Below are 22,170 nucleotides of genomic sequence, written 5' to 3'. Positions count from 1 at the left end.
GGTTTAAGACACTTAAATGGATTTGGTGTTTCATGTAGGGCCAGTTTGGCTGCAGTCTGGTTTAGTTTAAAAAGGGTGTGATCCAGAGCTTTATAAGGTGCCTCACCCAGCTGTTCAAATATTTTGCTTTACTTTCTGATTTATAGTAAAATGTGTAGGATTATAATGAAACTTTTTTGGCAATATGTACAATAATGCTATGGAAATAAAATATTGACTTAATAAATGAAAGAACATTGAAGTTCACCAAAAGTCCAAACTGAAAGTTGCAAAACCTTTTGGGAAGAGTTAACTATTTGTGTTAATGAAAATAGTAAATGTTAATGTGTACAATTGTTCTACCTCTAGGAACCAGATGTGCTACTGATTTTGCTGAAGTTCCCTCAATTCTGATGGAGTACTTTGCAAATGACTACCGAGTGGTTAACCAGTTCGCAAGGCATTATAAAACAGGACAGGTAGGGCAAATTAATATGTAACACACTGAAAGTAGAAACAAGTGTATTCAGGGACAGTGTAACATTACATTTTTAAAATCTTTTTTTCCTACAAAGGTTGTGTAATTTCTACACTGGACAAGCTTAGTGTGGTTGGTGAACAACTTCTGTGTGAATCAAGTTATGTGGAATGTTTTAATTTTATGACAAAATAGTCATTGATCATCAAACTGTCTAAAGTCTGTCTTAAAATAAAGCTCAGGCACCAAATCATAGAAATAATTGGAAATTATCTTCAGTGTTTAAAAAACTCCTGTTTTTAGCACAGCATGGGGTGGTGATTGAAATATTTTGTGATGAAAAGCGTACTATTCTATTTAGGATTAGATTAAGATGAGGATTAGATTCTGGCAGTCATGAATTTTCTGCATTAAAACTCTGAGCCCTTTTCTTCATGAAGATATTCTATGTCAGTCTCATGCAAGCATCTGCTTTCTGTGGAAAATTTAGAAAACAATGCTCTTTGGAACAAGGTGACTTTTGGTGGTTGTTTTAATACAGGACAGCAGAACATGATTTATATTTGTACAGTCATTTCAAAAACACAAACGAGGCAACAATAGCCAAAGATCTTTTTCTAGTGTTTTTGACTGGGACAAGTTTCAGTGTACTCAGATGTGATGGTTGAGGAATAACCTTCCCATCAATGCAAAACCAAGAAATCCTCTTAAGTTGTGTAGTGTTACACTTCACTGAAGCCTTTTATCCAATACTAACCATTCAGAATGTTTCAGTATTATGTTTGCCTCCATTGAACAATTAGGAAAATATGTTCCTTAACTTCTATTTTAATAGATGCTGCAATATTTGCTCTGTAAATCTTCCCTTTTTTTGAACAATTATTTCTGCAGAGTTGATTGCACTAAGAGAGCCTCCTTGAAAGCTGAGAGTTAAAAATACTGGGTTCAGAAGGGTTTATCATTTGTATGTTTGCGTCCACTTACCAAAATACTGCTTTTTTGTGTTCTCTGTAAAGTTCATGCAGTGTTTAAGCATAGTGGAGTTAATCTGATTGCATATGAGTTCAGAGAATGAGCTTGACTAAAACATCTGAAAAAGATTTATGGAACATTATATATGGCTTTGTATTTTCAGAATGGCTTAACAAATCTAAACCATGTTTAGTTGCAGTGCAAAAGCTTAGAACCAGGCACTGTGTCCTATTTGGCATTTCCAAAAACAACTTCTGTTTATAGATGGTGAAATCCTGCCCTTTCAGACAGCAATTGAGAGAGGTTTAATGTAGAAATTCAGTCTTGAAGGGGGCAAGCGTGGATTAGCTGGAAGATGAAAAAAAAGAGCCTGAAACTGCTGTGTGGTTTTTGAGAGCTTTAGACTGCTTCCTTTTAATTGCTTTTTTAAAAATTTTGAATGCAGTTTTAAACCATTATCCAACATATCATAAACATACATATGCTGGTTCATCTAAGCTAGTTTTAAGAATCTGATATCGGATTTCTGTATATGTCATTTAAATACAAATAGATCGAAGTTGTCTTTTCTGTTCTTGAAATTCAGTGATTGTTACAGGAATTCCTTTGATCTGTTGTGTATGTGTTACAAAGAACTTCAAATAGAAAATCACAACTGTCTTATGCTTACAACTTCACAAAAATCCTTTAGGGGCTTCTCTGCTTTTTTCCCTGACTAAGTTTTTTGGTGTGCAAATGGAAATTTGAATCAACATTTTATTCTCCAGTTTTTTAGTTATTTGAAGGTAAAATGAAGTCACTTTACCCTCTTTTCAGGGGGAAGGAAGGTAGATAGAACAGTTTAAAAGTGCAGTTTGTAAAACCATTTCGTCCAAATGTTCCATAAGAGAACTTCCAAAAAAACTTGGTAGCATAGTTCCAGCTTCTGAGCTAATTGTAGAAGGATTGGTCCTGAGTTGCAGTCTGTGTTGAGGATCAGCGCTTATGCTTAGGGGAGGAGGAGGGAAAAAAGGTGGTGTTTTGATGATGAAAACATATGCACTGTTAAAAACTGGTTTTTTAGTAGCATTGCAGAAAAAAAGATTTGGTGGGCAGGCTTTCACAGATGAGAATGCATTATGCGTATAGATGTGGGTCATGAGGATCTGGTCTAAAATATCCTGTAGTTTATAAAAAGCCTGACCGCTTTCTGTGCATTTTGGATGGTTCTGCTGTTGAGTACAAAAGCTTGCAAACTCTTCTGGCAAAAGGAGCAAGTCTTGTGAATTTAGTTCAAAAAGCTGTCCAACACAAAAATGGTTCCAAGAAAGCAGCAACCCTAGTCCTTTCATCTTAAGGATAACTCCAAACAGAAAATCCTTGAGAAAAAAAGGAATAGGGAGGACTGCATTAATTAGTTACTCAAGCTGAATTGCTCAGGTAAGCTCATGAGTTCAAGACATAGCAAACTGAGGTTGTAACAGTGCTTGAGCAGACAATCTGGTGCATGCGTACCATTCGTTATCACTGTGTGTGTTTGTTTCATTTTGTTTGTGAAGTGCACAGATATGTGGTAGGTCTGTCGAGCTAAATCATTTTAAGCTTGTGTGTCTTTGGAGGCTCTCTTGAACAAAGGCCAGTATTTCAGCTGTTCAAATTTGAACTGACTTCATTTTTCACAGAGATGGAATTACAAAGGCAGTATTGTATTAGCATGATTACAAGAATAAGCCCATGGACAGTAAACAGTCGTAATGTGTCACAGTTACTCCACAGCAGTAAGGAGTTAAACGTGCTTTGGGACACAGGGAATTCTGTTCTTTTAGTCACCGTGGCAAACACGCTGAAAAATTCATGCCACGTTCTTAAAGTTACTTAACATAAAAGGATGGAAAAGTGGAACCCAAAGTAAAGCATGTAGTGTTTTAAATGTAAAAAATTGAATGGTTATTCAATTAAAATAGTTTTAGCTGAAGCACTGTGAGGTCTTTCTTTCAGAATGAGGATCACAGTTTGATTCTGGTTTTATCAGAGAGCTCATCTTTCAGGATAAGTAAAATAATTCTGCTGATGCATTTTTTTTTCTTCACTCAGCTACTTATTAAGGGGCTGTATGAGATTGTAATGGAGAAATAGTTTCTGTTGCCTGAAACAATACATCTTCCTCAGTACATTCAAGACCTCAGCGTATCTGTATGCCTGACAGCCCCCTCCAAAAAATCTTTGAAGATATGTGGTGATCTTTGAAAAACCCTTTGGAGTCTAATTTTAGTTCCCTGAAATCTTAAATTCTAGAATCCTAAAGGTGCTTTGGGAAAAACAAATGATCTGTTTTTTATCATTCTTTCAATTTAATCTAATTTTGACGATGTTTTCCTGGAGCCAAATCCACTTGGCTTGTGATTTATGATCACAACACACTCTTTAAGCCAGATCAGTAGCACTGATAAATTTAAACAAAAGGACATTTATGTTTTTCTCCCATACCTTTTTGTCAATAGGTATTGTCGTAAGAGTGATTTGTAATTTCTTGTTGATTTTAGCCAGCTCAAACTGTAGAGCTTGATCTTCAGAGCAGAGTAGAACTACACTGTTTGATATTCATATGGCTGCAAAAAAGATAAATTATTTTCTTGGGGGCTCTTGGTATTGCCTACATTTTACTTGATCTCTAGAAGGCAGTGCTAAGCCACCTTCTGTGCAAAGATATTTTAGTACTTTACTAATGATTGTTCCATGTCTTCCTTCAGGAACTGGATTTAGAATAGGATAGATGCTTGTAGCAGAACATAAGGACGAAATGGGTGAATGCAGAGGCAGCCTTTTCAGCACCCTTCTCTGCCTGAGCTCGGCTATTTACAGTCCAGTCAAAAGAAGGCAAAACTCTCTTGGGTGGAGGGTCTGTAAGAAATGTTTAATCTGAACTGAGAATTAGACCCACTTCAGTAGTTCCTTGAGCGGGGCTGGGTGTGACCAGCTCTCCAGGGAGCGTACAGGGTCTGTCCACATTGCCAAACCACGCTGCTCTGTGCCCCCATGAACTGCGGACTTGGATTTCCCAATTCAGTTGAGGATCTGTGGGACTGTGGTTTGCCAAAATGCCAATTAGAAAAGTCTTAGTGCCTTTTGTTCTATTTATTTTGTGTACCAGCTGAAAGTCTGTGCACTTAACTTCTACTTACTGTGATTTAGTGTAGCCAAAATATAAACTTGAAAATCTGCTATGTAGAAAGAGTTGGTTTGACCTTACTGGTAGGAGTGCTCTTGGCTTTAACACTCTTAAATTATAACTGTGTTAAAGATACATATTTGCTACTGCCAAAATTTTGGATGCTCAGCTTTTCTAACACTGACAAATTACGGTCTAAGAATTCCCATTCAGTTTTCTCATACCTTGCTTTATCCAGAGTACAGGTGCCCCTAGAAGAAATCAGTTTTGTTTAATTCCCTACTGCACCACTTCAGTAGGAAGTGAAGGCTCCAAAAGCTGCCAAAACTTGCTGATAGGTTTGCTGCTTAATAATAAAATCTGTTCAAAATTCTATAGGTTTCTTACACAAGGGTTTCTTGCATGACAGCTGAATCTGTGTTATTGCAAACCCATGTGTGCTTTAGTTCCAGGATGAAAGTCACTGAAGTGTGTGCCTTACTCTGCCTGTGTAAGAGGATGAGATGAGATGTTCATAGAGCCAGGAGAAAAATTGTCTGGCCAAAATACTTTTTACCATTTGTAATTTTTTTCTGCTTTGCTTCTTACCCGAATAACTTTTCTACATAGTTATTAATAAGTAGTATTTTGAACAATATTAAATCCAATGTGGAACCTCAAGGTAGTCAGGGACTAACATCTTTATTACTATGGATAAATGCCCATTTACTCTTACTCTAGTAGTCCAAAAATCATGATGTAATTTGAAATGGAATTTTTGTGTTTGGGAAGGGTACATACTGCTCTAAGAAGGACATACTGTAAGACAGACTTCATGTTCATTCGTTCACTTTTTTGCCTTGAAATTTAACAGCTGTGTACATTTATGACAGGCAAAATAGTGGGTGTTTTCTATCCCATTTTTGACACAGCTAACATTTGATATGGAGAAAAGGTTACAAGCCTTGGCAAACTACTACATAAAACAGCTGTGCAACTTGGGAGTTTTTCTTATCTGCTTAAACTTCCAGATTCCACAGAGTTAATTGATAATGTTTTCTTCACTTATGTGTAACTTCTCCAGAGTTGGGGTTTTATCCTCTGAACATTAATGTTGTTTCTCCTGAAGTCATATAATTTGCTCAGAATCTAAACACATGGCTCTAGCATCAGGGTCCGTAGACTTTCATATGTTATTTCTTAAACACTTCAACAGACTGTGAAAGTGTAGGTATGCTTTTAGAGTTCAATCTAATACCAAACAGCTTTATTACATTGTACAAATTCTAGTAACTTTCTTAATATTTTAGCAAGAACCCAGTTATTTTAACCATTTTTAATATGTTTGGTTAAATAAACTACTGGGGGAAAAAAAAAGATTATGCTTACTAGGAAAAACACCTATTGAAAAGCTTCTGGAAGCAGAGGAAGAAGTGTAAGGTCAAGCATTCATTTACAGGTATACTTAAAAATCTGGTATTAAAAAGCCTTTGGATGTACTTGTAGAAGTCTGGATGGAAAGTCAAAAAGAGTTGCTTAATGACTTGAACAATGTGTATGACTTTCCACCTGTGGTGGTATGGTTAATTTTATTGCCATAGATGTGGAATAAATTGAACTTTGTTAAAAATTTCAAAGGGTAGATATTTACTGTTCAGTATGACCAAACGTTCTTATGTGGGTTAGGGTAGAAGGCCTGATGCTGTCCCTGTTGAAGTTACGAAATCCCCCCAGCTCAATGGGAGTTACGTGGGCCTCTGCGTAAATCTAAGTGAGCTATACCAAAGGACCAATTGGAGAATCTGTTATAATATCTGCTTTTGAAGACTTGTCAGCATGACCTGGGAGGACTTTGACTGCCCTATCTGTTGTTTATCTCTGAACATAGTCATAATATTTTTAACGTGCATACAAGGGAGCATAGGATCAATTTATAGAAAAACAAACACTGACACACAGGTTTTTTTGGTTGCTATATACATTACTGCTGATATCTTAATTGCCCATTTAATGCTTTATTTAGCAAATGAGATTTCCTTCCTTATTGTTAATTCCTCAATGCAAGGCACTTCAAATACACCTTTTCTAGTATTAAGCATACTATTTACAAAAATACAACAGTTCTAAATATATTATGACTTTTTTTTTTAATTCAAGCCACTGCCAAAAAACATGGTGTCAAGACTATGTGAGTCCAAGAAGGTGTGTGCTGCAGCTGATATGCAACTCCAGGTATGTTCTTTGCATATTAGTCTGTACTACATTATCTAACTCTATGCAAATCAGCGAAGTGATTTTTCATATTAATTTTAATGTTTGTTGTTGTAAACATATTCTGTTGCTGTCTGCTTAGAGCTAAATGTATAAATCTATAGGAAAATATCTTGAAAACCACGTTTTGAAAAATATTCAGATTATCAGAATTACCAAATGTAGTTTAAGATTGAGTTCTTAAATTCATAAATCATTTCAGGTGAACTTGCAGTAGAGGAAGTATTGCTTACCTTTGCATCATTAAATTGTAATAGGACTGAGAGATTGGGGCCACCTTAGTAAAATCAAAACAACTCGCTTATTTACTAGAATATTATTTGAGTTCCTTAACTTCTTCATCTCCAATATGAAAGTGGCAACTTGTTACTTGCGTCAAAATTAATGGCTGGTCTATAATGCTGTAAGACTTCTCTTTCATTGTGTTGGGAGCAGTAATTAAATTCATAAACCTTGATCTTCTGTGGATAGATGTGATCGATTAGTCATTCCCAGAAGCAAACTATCAGTGTTGTTTTTCTTCAAAGGAAATAAAGGAAGTTAGGGTACTATCTAAAATAGGTATTTGCGATTTTTCAGTCCTGCAACAGCAGTTCTCAGATGTGAGCAGAAGCATTAGCAACCAGCCAAGTTCTTTCACAGTGACAGTTTGGCTGCATTTAGTGTGCTACAAGCTTCTGCTGCAGGATTTTTGTGATTTCATTTTCTTCTTTTGCCTTAAGCCAGAAGCATGTAGTTTTTCTTTTTAGAGTTGACCTAGTGTTTAGGTGAGATAAATCTGCTAGTACCATAATAAAGAGTAGTCATTATTTTTGAGATGTGGAAGAAATTTAAAGATCAGATCTTTCCAAGTCTTTACCGTGAGAAGTGCTCGAATGATTGCAACTCTGTCTACAAACATGAGCTGCACTGCTTAACTGAAGTTGATTTAAAAGAAGAACTTAGTTAAATATTTACAGTTTGCTATGTGCAGTTATTGATAATGATTTAAAACTAATTAGAATACAGGAGTGTGGGCCTGTAAATGTATACATGTCAGTTAAACTAATCAAAACCAGACCTAACACTGTTTTCAGTGTATAAATATATTTTTCATTGGTTAAACGTAATGGATTTGTGAATTATGCTTTTGGTGCAGTGCTGATTGTCAGTGGCCAGTGTTGGCTGTGCAGGAGGTGTGAACAAGGAGGGTGCTACCTGTCACTATACCTCTGCAACATGAAAAGAACTGCATCCTCTCTGCAGCTCTGTTTTTGGAGTGCATGCTCGGGCTCTGAAAGGTTCTTTTATAGGGGTAGCTGAGAATCCAGAGAGAATGTGGACAAGAATTAAGTCATACAGGATTTTTCTGCAGAAAAAAAATCACATGTACCCATTCTTTTCTGCTGTGTCCACCCCAGCTATATATAGATCTGAAATATTTCCTTTCAGCTTTTAGTATGTATCTGCTGTAATCCTGTCAAGGTTTAAGACCAAATTGGCAGTTTGGGGGCTAAATGAGCTTGGATACCAAGAGCACCTTAAGTCACAGATACATTAAGAAGTGACACGGCCTTGTTGTCCTGGGCAGCAGGGGGGAGATGGTGTGCTTCAGGAGGGTCATTGCATCAGGCTCCTGGGTTGGGCTATGCAATCCCCTGTGTGGCTGCTGGTCCTCAGCTGCTCCTGGGGTCCTGTAGGGTCTGTCCCACGGTGACTCCAGACCCCATCGCTTTAGAACTGAGAACACCCACTTCTGGTAGGCTCAAATTCCTGTGGGTACCTAATGACTGACTGGTGCTGGCGGCTTACCTTCAAATGACTCTTGTGTAACTCAAGTTCAACCAGTTTCAACTCATGCCAAATGATCACAATACCACACTGAATAATGTTATTAATTTCCTGCTTTCAGCGCCCTGTTTTTGGAGATTCCAATTGTAATGCCCACGGAAGTGTGCACTCTTTTCAAAGAGACTGGCTGGCAGAGCCACTCTGTTCATTAATTAAGAAAAATTGTCCCAGAGAAGTTGATTGCATGGCAAATATAAAGTTCACACATTTCTTTGTAGAAGTGTGTATTGTTACTTATGCAGATTTAAAAGTATAATAATTAATTGAAGAAAAAAACATACATTTCAATCTGCACATGCCAAAGTATACAGGTACTACTAATGTATATACCTGCACAAACTGTGAATGATGACTGTAATGCCTTTCCTTCAGGCTTTGCAAAGAGTATATTCTATATTGACAACTATATGCTATGTAAGACATATTTGACCTTTAAAAGAAAGAAAAATGCTTACAAATTTTCCAGCAGTGGGAAAAATTGCTAAAGATTCTTTTGTGGTCTGTTCAGAAAATAATTCTGTTGGCATGGGAAAATAAGGAATTATGCTGGTTATTCATCATAACTGCAATGCCTCTGGATTGTCTTCCAACTGATGCAATCGGTTACTCAAGATGAAAAACAGGAGAATCCACACACCTTCTCATAAGGCTTTTGTCATGCATAGAATCATAGAATCATTTTGGTTGGAAGAGACCCTCAAGGTCATCAAATCCAACCATAACCTATCTCTGGCACTAAACTGTGTCCCTAAGAACCTCATCTATGTGTCTTTTAAACACCTCTAGGGATGGTGACTCCACCACTTCCCTGGGCAGCCTGTTCCAATGCCTGACAACCCTTTCTGTGAAGAATTTTTTCCTACTATTCCACCTAAACCTCCCTTAGTGCAACTTGAGGCCGTTTCCTCTTGACCTATCACTTGTTGCTTGGGAGAAGAGACCAACACTCTCCATGCTACAACCTCCTTTCAGGCAGTTGTAGACAGCGATAAGGTCTCCTCTCAGACTCCTTTTCTCCAGGCTAAACAGCCCCAGTCCCCTCAGCCGCTCCTCATCAGACTTGTGCTCCAGACCCCTCACCAGCTTCATCACCTCCTCTGCACTTTCTCTAGTACTTCAATGTCCTTCTTATGATGCGGGGCCCAGAACTGAACACAGGATTCAAGGTGTGACCTCACCAGTGCCAAGTACAGGGGGACGATCACTGCCCTGGTCCTGCTGGCCACACTATTCCTGATACAAACCAGGATGCTCTTGGCCTTTTTGGCCACCTGGGCACACTGCTGGCTCATATTCAACCGGCTGTCAATCAACACTCCCAGATCCACCAGGAGCAGCTTTCCAACCACTCTTCCCCGAGCCCACAGCGCTGCCCTGGGTTGTTGTGACCCAAGTGCAGGACCCAGCACTTGGCCTTGTTGAGCCTCATACAATTGGCCTCAGCTCAACGATCCAGTCAGTCCAGATCCATCTGTATGACCATCCTACCCTCCAGCAGATCAACACTCCCACCAACTTGGTGTCATCTGCCAACTTACCGAGGGTGCACCTAGTCCCCTCATGCAGATCATTGATAAAGAGATTAAACAGAACTGGCCCCAATACTGAGCCCCAGGGAACACCACTCATGGCTGACCACCAGCTGGATTTGACATTCACAGATTAAGTCCCAGAGTCTTTCAGTCAGTAATAGGAAAAAGCATAACTATTTACATATTAATACTATTACGCAGATAAGGAGCTGGGAAGAATGAGAATCAGTTGAAACTCATAAATACCAATGTCAGTGCAAAATAGAGAGACAACAGTAGAAAGATAATTATTTGGTAGCCTTTTTATATTTTTAGGTCTTTTGGTAAAAGTGTTTTAATGAAATTAGATACCATCTTCTATCTACTGCTTAGTATTAAATGTTAGCATGCTCCTCAGCAGTGTCACCTAAAATCCTGTGGTCCTGGGATGTGTCTCCTTTTCCCATTTCAAAGGCCTGTATAAACACACAGAACTGTGGTTTGCAGATGAGAATGCTTATGAATATGAAGTTCATCCAGGTTTATTTTCAGGGATGGATTTTGTTTTTTTAACTATGCTGTCCAGGTGGCCTGTCTCATAGCTTTCTTCCTACGCTTTACGTGTGCCAGGATCAGGGGAAACCTTATAGCTGGCTTCAGTGACTCATTTCCCTATCACCGTGTTGTTCTTGAGGAAGTTCATTCCACTGACCTCCAGCGCCTGTTTCCTCTCTGCTTGGCTGCCAGTTGAGCTTTTGCTCCAGCTCCCTGACCACAAACTACTTGACTCCAAATTGAACTTTAGAAGGTCGACTGCAGAGCAGGCTGCTCCGTCTTGTGAAGAACACTGGAGAGCAACTGCAAACAGGTCCTAACAAAGCTGGGAGACAGAAGATACAGGATCAAGGATGGGCTGAAAGCAGGATGCCAGAGTTTGTGATCAGATGCAGAAATTCCTGATGTTTGGCTTGGGTTTTTAGACAGGATATGGAAGTTGATGTGAAATGACCCCTCCTAGAATCACAAAGGCCTAGGGTGACAGGAGAAAGTGAGTTTTCTGGGACTATTACTTCATGTAAATTTCAGATCTGTTCATGGTAGTTAGTGTGGATCATATTCTGAGTCACCCTTGCTACTGTAAATGCAGTAGCTTTTGTTAAACTTTGTTTAAAAAGTGATCCAAGTTTCTAGAGACCAGCTCTGAGGACGAAAATAACAAACAAAGGCATTGCCAAACCTCTTTCTCTTCTAAGAGAATAATAAAAAAATATTAGTTTTTACCATAGGTTTTTCTCTAGATGTATAGTTTTTCATGTTATCAGTATAATGATAGAAAATTTTAAACACCTCTGTAAAGTTTGTCTTTAAGAAGTTAAGTACTCATCATTGTTTGCCATTTGGTACAGTGTCTTCATGGAGTCACCCTCTGCTGCCTACTCTGGGTTTGTAGATGGGCCGATGTTAAGTGCTTCTATAAGTCGCACAGCGTCAGTATCTAGGACACTAAACTTGCAATGTCATTAATGGCTGATGCTGCAGGTGTAGGTCTTATTGACCTCTTCTCTCATTACCCATGTAGGAAGCAAGCAGGAAATTCAGGAATAGCTCCTGCAAGCCATGGCTTCTTCACCTCTCTCCTTATAGCCCTCAGTTTTTCTTGAAAAAAAATCAACTATCATGCTTATAATTTGGAAACAGTTTCAAAGGATTTCTCAAGATTCTGTGTTAGAAGACAGCTTGTTCGAACAGAAGGAATATGGCCCTTTAGTAACAGTCACATTTTTGATGTACATGTTATATCCAACTCCCTTCTCCCAGTGTTGGAATTCTAATAAATAATTAAAGAGCTCAAAATGTTTCTGTACCCGATTTTCGTAACAAAGAATGTTTTCAGAGGTTGGGGTGTTGTGTTTTTCGGATTGCTTAGAAAATCATCCATTCTTTATGGATGGAGAATGCCTCTGAAGAGCCTTTTCTGCTTTTCATGGTTATAATTCCTAAAATAGTGTGTTTCTATCATTTGGAATGGTATTGCAGTATCCCTGGGAGTGTGACTGGACCTAAATCTTTAGCCAAATTATTTGCTTCATCTGTTGCACAAAAGTTTTTTGGGACTCCCTACCATTAATATACCACCACCACAGTGTGACCTGCCCTGAACTCTTTGGCTTCAATATTTGGATGCACCAGACTTCTAAAAAATATGTTGTATTGCACAGCAATGGGTGTCCTCCTCTTCTGTTTTTCCTGCCCTTCCACAGAATAGGAGATCTTTATATTACAAAAAATAAATGCTGCATTTTTTTTCGGTGGTGGCGGACTTTGAGCCCTGGCACGATCTTCTGTCCATGCTCATGTCACATTTGCTCTTAAAGTGCCAGATACTCTGCTTTGCTCTCTTTGCCTGAAAAGTCTTTCTATTGGTGCTGCTTTCCTGATCTCCAAACACCTCAGTGCTTTAGTTGTGCATCTCTGTTCTGCCATGTTTCACATGGTTCTGCTCAAAAATTGCCTGTGAACCACCTCTTACCTCTGTGGTTAAGCACCCTCCTGGTGCAGTGTGATCTCAGACTCAGCTTACACTGCAGCAATTTATTACTCTGACTGTGAGAGATAAAACAAAGGAAGCATCTGCCTTAGTACTACACAGTTCCAGTGCCCTAGAAGAAACTCAGTGGCATCAGCAGCTCCATGTCCAGCTCCTTACATTCACTGCTAGGGCCATAACTTGCCCTTGCAGGTGTGATGCGTTCTCATGGCTGCATGCACATGTCTTGGAATAGCTTATTTTGCTGCGCCCACTCAAATAACTTTAAGTCTTTATTAAATCTGGTTTAAAGTATTATTTTCAAAAAGGAGAATTGGGGTTTAGGGACAGGTCCTAGTTTTATTTTTAAATGCAAGTGATTTAATACTACTGGTGTTCTCAGTGACTTAAACACGGATTTATGGTAGGTCGTGATGGTGGTGGTTGGTGTACTCCAAAAACCTGTTTCTCTCCTTGTATGTGATACTAAAAATAGAAGATTTACAAAACCATTTATATTTAAACTTTTCCCTCTCCCTGTCCTCTCTCTCCCATTCTTTTCTATTTATCTTTTTTGGTTGTCAAATGCCAATGCCATGTACCAAAGACAAACGTATTTTATCTCTTCAGGTATTTTATGCTGCCTTGGACCAAATCTACCATGGGAAACATCCTTTAAAAAAGTCAACCACAGAAATTTTGAAGGAAACACAGGAGAGAGTTTATGGACTGCCATATGTACCTAATACAGTGAGTAAAAACACACTGACTGTAAAAAGCTTCACCTTTTCTTCGATAGCATATTAATACCTCTACCTCTCCCTGTCGCTTGCCTCCCAAACTCCCATGCTTGTGTTGTTGTGTTAAAGAGTTTTCTTTCTTTCAGGAACTCCATCCAGAGAGCAGGGAAATTTTCAGCTAAAAATCAAAATTTAATGTACCTGCTTTTGTACAGGTGTAGTCTTGTCATGCTGAACTTAATTACTTTTCCTTTATTTTCTTATTAAGGAAGGTATTGGAAAAAATACATTGGAAAGAGGGATTATTCTAGCTTTGCAAAGGACTGTTTGTAAAAGACAACAAAACACTGTGCTGCATGTTGGTGTTTGTGCACTGTCACTGTCAGTGTGTGAGAGCCGGTCAGTCTGAAATAGGACATGGAAGTGAGTTTTTCTCACTGTACTGCTGTGACCTTTGGCACGTCACCTTTTTATCCTTTCGTGTGGTGTCTGAAAGTCTTAAATCCTTGAGTTCTACTGGGCTATGTAATTTTGATCTTCATCATGACTAATCGTGCATTTGTTCTGTACTTCTTGTGACATCCAAAGGTACAGTTTGCATAGATTATAGTCATGGGGTTTCCTGGGATGTCTGGAGCCGAATCCCCAGCTGGAACAGGACCTGAATCACTGTTTGACACTTTGGTCAGAATACCTAGACACCTGGAATACCTCTGCTTTTTGCTTCTCAGGAAATGCACTTTTCTCCATAGCATAGGTGTGACTTCTGTTCTCTGAGAAGAGTATTAGGATGGCCACTGGAATGTTACTGCCTCTGCTGGCCTGGCAAAACCAGAGAAGTGGAAGCAAGGTGTCTTTGCAGGAGAATGTCTGACTTCTTAGCATTTTTATAACTGGTGTTTTACACCGTTCCTATGTGGGTCTTAGTTATTCAGTGAAGAGACCAGTCCTCTGCTTTGAAAGTTAGCCTGCGTGTTTTGTTCTATTTGAAATATTATTTATTTAGCTGCTACCTTCGAAAGAGTGTAACATCTTGTAATGAGTATAGTCTCAATACAAAGAGGGACAGCAAGCTTAGGCCTGTAACTTTATCCCAGCAAAATGTACTGGAACTTTTGAATTGTAAGAAAGTCTATGTTCTTTACATTTATTGAACGTTGAATTAGTGTGTCTAGTCAACAACTGTAATAGAATTTAAATTTCAGTAAAGCTTAGTGAAAAATTACATCAGAAGAACGTTAGCCCTCTGTAGAGTTATTAACGTCTGTAATTTGGCTTGATGTCCTTTGTTGCTCTTTCTTCCGAACTTAAGGTATGTTTTCAGTTTAATTTGTAGTCCAGATGAAAAAAAAATGAATTTATTGAAAGTAAAAGTTTGGGGTTTTTTAAGTGAAGAGAGTATATTCCTTCCTTTCATTTAATATCAAAACTAGACACTGAAATATAGTAAGAGAGAACAGCATTTATTTTCATCTGTCATTTGCCTAGGTGTATATGTGGCTAACAGAGAAAACACAGTATTTTGATTATTTTAATTTTATCTGCTCTCTATATATTTAAATTCAATTATTAATTGCTAAGTGAGGCTTGTATATCTTAAATTAGTGGTGTTTGGTAAAAGTAGTTCCTCTTTAGTGAAGATCTTAACTGCATTAATGTGATTTTTCCATAGTAGCATTGTCTGTCAGGGCTACACAAGCATCCATTATTATCTCCTCCTGATAAACCATAATTCTCTCTTACTGCTCTTGGCATGCAAATAAACTTAGTAAATATCCTTCGAACATACTTGGGCTTCAATCTCAGCATATATCTTCAGCAGATGAATTTCTGTCTTCTGAAGTACAGCTCAAATAACAGGATAACTTGCATACCCTGTTGAAGTCTGTATTTGCCATTCAGAAAGGTTTTACAGGCTGTGGGGCAGTTGCCACTGCATGTAGCAGTATTTACATTGGCTTTGTTGACACAGTCGCGGAAGCTGGTCCCACATGAAAGGCAGAAAGGGAGAGCAGAGCAGACTGCACACAGATGGGAGCACAGAGAGAGAACAGCACTCCATGAGACCTTGTTTTCCTGAACGATGCAGATCTCCATTTCTGGCTGGCTGTTGCTTATCTGTTCAAAAGTACATAGGGTTTGTTGCTGGCTTCTGGAGGATGAAATTCCACTGGGATTTCTTTGTTATATTACCAAGTCCAGAAGCTGACGGCTGCCAGGCAGGGGGGCGAGGAAATGTATCTGCATGTTTTTGTAGTGTCTAGTGGCTTTGTTGCCAGAGGAGATTTCTGTTACTGAATTTGGAAAATGAATAGAAATTTTGCGCAGGCTGGATTCTTGAGTCCTTGTGGTGCCTTTAGAAAGCGATCAGCCTTCCTTTTGACTCTTCTATGAAAGCAAGATAAACCAAATAATAATGACCATACATTTTCATGCCATTTCTTTGTGAATGTACTTGGTGTCAAAATCTGTGCACTGTGGGGAATTCAGTGCTCTGCTTTTGCCCCACACTTTTCTTCAGCTTATTTCTCATCTCCTGTGAAGCCAGTTTCCATTTACTACGTCCTGCCTTGCAATTGATAACACTGTGTGCTTTTAGAGTATCTCCTGTGGTCTCTTCTACCTTTGTCTCCAGGATGCCCAGAGACTTTTCAAAAAGTATCGAGTGACCCTTTGATCAACCTGAGACATGATCAAAGTTTCTCCCCATGATCTGTTGCTTAGTCTCCTGCCTGTCCCCCAAGTTCAGACTTGACAATTACTTTCCTTTGAGACAGTCATCAAAACTTAATGGTATGCCATTGTTAGTCCTGTGCCAAGCATAATAATTCCTATCTCCTGCTGTGGATTTTGGTTCAATATTGTAACAAAAAATGAGACCCAGGGTAAACAGGCTCCGCAGTGGCAGTGGAGATTGCAGCCTTCTGCAGCTACAGGAAAGAGCTCCCAGTAATGAAGTAATTTACAGTAAAAACCAGCTGCCCAAATCATCTTACCTGACTTTTCCTTGTGAAATATTGAATTAGTTTTAATTACTGATTCTTATTTTAAAAAAATAATTATGTATTTACATATTAATTGCTGTCCATCATAGTAACCTTTCTTCATTCTAATCTGGAAGGTTAGATGCAGGTTTGACGTGTGTTTTTGAAGAATGATGGCACAGTGAATCTGAGTTCTTTTTTAGATTGCTGCCAAATACTTCCTTTTGCATTTTATAAAATTACGTGGCCTGGCAGTAAGCTTTTCTTCCAGAAACAGAAGACGTTCTTGTGTGGTACTTGAATACACAATGTAATGTTGGAATTAACCCACACACATCACTATAATTACGTTTGATAGGAGGGAACATGTTGGTATGTAGGGAGCCTTTTGATATTTTTTGGAACACTAAATAATTTGCTATATACCTTTTTGCTTTGGCATGTTAAGTACATATAAATTCAGAAGGACCACCTCTACTGGTGGCCTAAAATTTACATCAGGTTACAGGTTTAATTATGCTTATATACTTTTGTCCAGAGTGCGGATTTCTTTGGCAGCATTAGAACTTCTTAATGGCCTATGGTTGCTAGTGACTGGGGAGACCAAAACACCTGTGAAACCAAATATTTTAGCCAGCCAAGTTTGCCAACAGAAAACAAGGCATGTATTGTTACAGATAGCCTAGAGGGAAGAAGTGTATGAAAAATGGTGTATCACCAATGTGGTTATTAGTCTTTCTTCTTCCTGCAGCTGGGTGGACTCTGCCCAGACAGAGATCCTGACCATGGAAGGCTCCACCTAAGTCCTTGTCTTAACTTGCTGGGATTGTGTCTGTCATGTTCCTGACAAAGGAAATCAGTGGATGAGATGCACCCTAACATTTGGAGTGCTTGCTCAGGGAGGCTGTCAGGCACTGCAGGAGGATGTGGCTTGCCATGGCTGCTGAGAACACAAGGATTCCATTAACAGGGCACATGTAAAGGCATCTGGGAGGCTGGTCAGCTGAAGAAGAGTTGGTGTCACTAGATGGAGAACTAGTTTCTCTGCAGAGATAAAATAGTTTTTGCATCAAACATTGTCACCATGTGCCCAAGCCCCTGTTCTCGTTTGTTGAAGAACGTGAGAGCAAAAGAACACCTGTATGCTTCTTTTTCCGGCTTAAGAGCCTTATCTTGGGAGTTTGAAGGTGTCCTGACCTCATGCGTAGTTGTGTTAGGTAAGCCAGAGGCCACAAATGGAGTCTGCGGTTCCTGAAGTTCTGTGTCGCAGTTTTGTACTGATCACAAACGCTGTCAGTAGTAGTGCCTCACTGAAGAGAGGAGTATCATTTTTAACAGGCCTATTACTCAGTCCGCTGAGGGCTGACTGGCAGTTTGAGTGAAACATCTTGTTATTGAATCTGCCATCTGTGTCATTGTGGCATCTGATGTCTTAGGATTTCTTGTTAGGTCTATGGAGTGACTACTAATGTGTAGTTGTAATTCTGGTCATGTATAACATTTCATGTGAATATCAGTAACACCATATAAAAAGAATAAATAGTTAGACTGGGCAAGTGATGACTCAGCTGTTTTAAAATAAGTAAGTGATAACCCTTAACCTCTGAAGGTAAAAGTGGTTTTGAATTCTGAAAACTTTGCTCAAGTGGTTAACATAGATCTTGAAATTATTGATAAGGAAGACTAAGTAGTGGCTGTGCAGGGAGAAGACACAAAAGGCCAGAGTTCGATTAGAGTTGAAACTTGCCAGTGTTGTTACTTAAAAAAGCCCTTATTGTGATCTGTATGTTAATAGCAAGAGAAGGTCTAAAGAAAACGTTGGACCTGTGCTTGTTGAAGATGGTCATCTAACAGGGATGAAGAAAAAGCAGAGCTATTCAATGTGTTTTTCCTTCAGTCTTTAATAATACTGATAGACCTTGGGCTGGTCGGTCCCGTGAGTCAGAGGACCTCAGCTGTGGAAACAATGACTTCCTGTATGTGGACACTGAAATTGTAGGGGACCAGCTGATTGTTCACAAGTCCATGGCCCCTGATGGGATTCGTCCCACAGTTCTGAAGGAGCTAGTGGATGTTATGGTGGGACCCCCTCTTTACTATCTCCAGACTCCTTTGGTAGAGGTCCCTGCTGACTGGAAGTTGGCCAAGGTTATTCCAGTCTACAAAAATGGTGAAAGAGAAGACCCAGAGAACTAAATACCTGTTAGACTAACCTCAATTCCTGAAAAAAAATACAGAAAAGATAATACTGCTGAAAGGCACTTGAAGAATAATGCGATTATCAGGCACAGTCAACATGGGTTCACAAAGAGAAAGTCCTGTTTAACTAACTTGATATCCTTCTATGATAAGGTCACCTGCCCAGTAGATGAAGGGAAAGTGGTACATGTCGTTTTTCTGGATTTTAGTAAAGCTTTTGGTACTATCCCTCACAGCGTCCTTCTGGACAAGTTGTCCAGCTGTATGATGAGCAGGTTTGTGGTGTGCTGAGTGAAGAACTGGCTGAAGGACACAGCTCAGAGGTCTGCACTGAATGTGGCTACATCTGGCAGGTGACAGGTCACCAGGGGTGTTTCTCAGGTTTTAATTCTAGGGCCAGTTCTGTTCAATACATTTATCAACTATGTGGATGCACCATTACTAAGTTTGCTGATGATGCCAAACTGGGACGTGCTGTTGATGCTCTTGAGGGACAGGAGGCCTTGCAGAGGAATCTGGATAGATTGGAGCATTAGGCTGTAACTAATGGGATGAAATTTAACAAACTGAAATGCTGGATTCTGCACCTGGGTTGAAGTAATGTAGGGCACAAGTATAAATTGATAGAGAAGTGGCTGGAGAGCAGCCCTGCAGGAAGGGACTTGGGTGCTGGTCGACAGCAGCTCAATAGGAGTCAGCAGCGTGTGCCCTGGCAGCCAAGAGGGCAAACCCCATCCTGCGGTGCATCCAACTCAGCATGAGCAGACATCAGAAGAGGAGCTTGTCCTGGTGTATTCAGTGTTGGTGCAGCCTCACTTTGAGCACTGGGTGCAGTTCTGGGCCCCACAATTCAAGAAGGATGTGAATGTCCTTCAGTGCATCCAGAGGAGGGCAACAAAGCTGGTGACAGGGCTGGAAGAAATGTCCTGTGTGAAGCAGCTGAGGACTTTGGGCTCGTCTAGTCTGGAGAACAGGAGGCTGAGGAGCCACCTCATTGCTCTCTACAGTGTCCTGAGAGGAGGTGAAGAGGGAGGTGCTGAGCTCTTCTCCCTAGGACCCAGTGACAGAACGTGTGGGAATGGTTCTAAGCTGCACCAGAGGAGGTTTAGACGGGACATTAGGAAGCATTTATTGACCCAGAGGGTGGTCAAACACTGGAACAGGCTTCCTGGAGAGGTGGTCAATGCCCCAAGCCTGTCGGTGTTCAAGAAGCATTTGGACAATGCCCTTAATGACATGATTTAACTTGTGGTGAGCCCGGAATTGAACAGACAGTTGAACCACATGATTGTTCTAGATCCCTTCCAACTTAAATAATTTGTTCTAGTTTGTATTAGAAAAGCAATTAAATACATAAATGTTTAAAGGACAATAAATGCCAAAAGAGTGTGCTTTTATTCATAGGATGCTGTTAATAAAACAATATCTGGGGGTTTTAAAATATATTTTAGTATTTGATGTTGGAGACTTGGCAGTGGGTATTGTTGTGTCCTCTAGTAGGTGTATACCTCTTAAAAAGATGCAGAAAAAAATTGAAGAAATACAGAGAAACCGTTTTGGAAAGACAATAGGTTTGGAAACATGACCTATGAGGGAAGTTGAGGAAAAGGAGTTTATTTAGCTAGCAAAGAGAAAATTATGTGGACACATATGAGTATGTTCTGGTATTGAAAACCTGTATGAAAAAAAATAATTGGAATTGAGACTGTAATCATTTGTTCCTTATGAGTGAGCAGACAGTAAGAGAGAAAAAATGGTTTAATTTACAGCAAATGTGATTATGGTTAGTACCTAATCCTTCAAACTCGTGTTAATCTTTTCGTTCATTTGTTGAAAAGAAAAGCAGACACCCCATGGGTCTAGGATCTCCCTTATAGGGAGTTTTAAGAAACCGCTTTTGTAGATCACAGACATAAATTTTATAGTAAAGGCAGAGAGCCTTCATAGAAGATTGCTTTTCCACTTTTTCTCTCTCTTCAGTTACTTGAAGAGGCACTGATGTTACTCATACTCCACTTTTTGGAGTGTTTTGAAGAGAGATGAAGTCATAAGTCATTACTCAACCTCTTGAAGTTTGTGTAACCCCTTCAAAGTAATTTTTTACCTTGCCATGTTGGAAACCAAAGTTGTTTACACAAAGTGCGAATCCCTGGATTAGTTTTCATCTGAGCCTTCTTAAAAGTATGCTATAAAATCAAGCTGGAGAGCCTGGATCTAAGGAAAAGATTAATAAAGGAGTGCACAGTGAACTCTGGGGAAGTGATAGTTCTATAAATAATTAATAGCTAAAAGCCATTTCAAAAAGATTGGTGCCCTGCTGAGGTCAGCATTAAAGTAGATGCTGGGACTTTCAAAAGCTCTTAAAGTCACCCTTCAAGGTTTGTTTAGGTTTCTGTCATTCTGGAGCTGAGTTCATTTTACGATAAAGAAAACGCTGATAGCAAATACTGTGAGGATTTGTTTTCCAGTGGTAATATGACACTATTCACTGGGCAACTATCTACAGCAGCAGAGTGTTTGCAGATATCATGAGATATGAAGCACTTTTAAGGAAAGTCTTTTTGCAAATGTTAGCCCCATGAAACTCAAACATACTTTAGCGACAGAGCGTTTTAAGGAACAGTGCTGGAAGTAGTTGCATACATCTCCTGGTAACATTTTGAAATTGCTGTATGTGCTTTAGATATATATATATATTTGCTTTGATTGCTTTGTTTAGTTTTATATAATTGTGTTCTCACAGATCAGATGTCTCTTTTTTTTTCCCCAGGATTGCAGTGCTGGAGCTATATTTGATAGTGATAGATATAACTGAATATATCACTGACATAAACACAGGATAGAGGACATGAAATGAAATGCTCTTCAAATATAATGGGAGATTGTCCTTTCTATGAAACCTTGCAGTCAAAACAGAAAAGAACAAGAGAGAGGAACTGTTATCACCCTCACTTAACAAGAGGTAGCAATTAGACTGAGAGGGGAAAAAGAAGTAGTTTATACAAGTTCATACTGCTGTGTGGCAGACTCAGGATTAGGGAATCATGATCTCCTAAATGAGGGGTGTCAAACTCTTTTTTGCTGGGGACCACATCACCTGCTGGTCTGGAATGGCTCTGGCAAAATATAGTAAATGAGCATTACTGTGTAAGAGTAGCTATTTCATCTGCCAATATAAGTACAGATAACTTACATGATTCGATTGTATTGGCAAAATATTTTGCAGTTACAATGTTGCTTGAGATATGTGTAAATTTTTGTAAGAGCTTATCTAAAGCAGCATGCATCATGTTTGTTTTAAAATAATAGGTCAATACTTAAAATTAGGTTTAGCTGGTAGGGTAAAAATCTGTACCCAAAGGAAACCATGATGATCTGATTCTAGTTATCTTGGGCTTATGGATCTTTAAAGCTTAGGCAGTAATAGGAATAATTAATTGGTAATAGAATGATGTGTGTATGTGCTGCATGTGTGCGTATAGGTTTGTAGAGTTACATGTTACAACATGAAAGACTTGTTTGTAAATTGTCTGATTGCATATTTTTAATGTT

General features: G+C 39.1%; 1 protein-coding gene across 2 annotated transcripts in view; it reads left to right on the top strand.

The window, feature by feature from the left end:
- Positions 1-22,170, top strand: part of MIPEP (mitochondrial intermediate peptidase) — a 74,885-nt gene that overhangs the window by 34,782 nt on the left and 17,933 nt on the right. For both annotated transcript variants that reach the window (XM_071804255.1, XM_065830750.2), the window contains exons 14-16: positions 349-458; positions 6,714-6,788; positions 13,326-13,445. In XM_071804255.1, coding sequence (XP_071660356.1) covers positions 349-458; positions 6,714-6,788; positions 13,326-13,445 — 305 coding nt within the window. The remainder of the gene's footprint in view (positions 1-348; positions 459-6,713; positions 6,789-13,325; positions 13,446-22,170) is intronic.

The sequence above is a fragment of the Patagioenas fasciata genome, chromosome 1 (assembly GCF_037038585.1).
Source record: "Patagioenas fasciata isolate bPatFas1 chromosome 1, bPatFas1.hap1, whole genome shotgun sequence".
Taxonomy (NCBI): Eukaryota; Metazoa; Chordata; class Aves; order Columbiformes; family Columbidae; genus Patagioenas; species Patagioenas fasciata.
The sequence above is the reverse complement of the archived record's forward strand: the minus strand, read 5'-3'. Positions and strand labels throughout refer to the sequence as shown.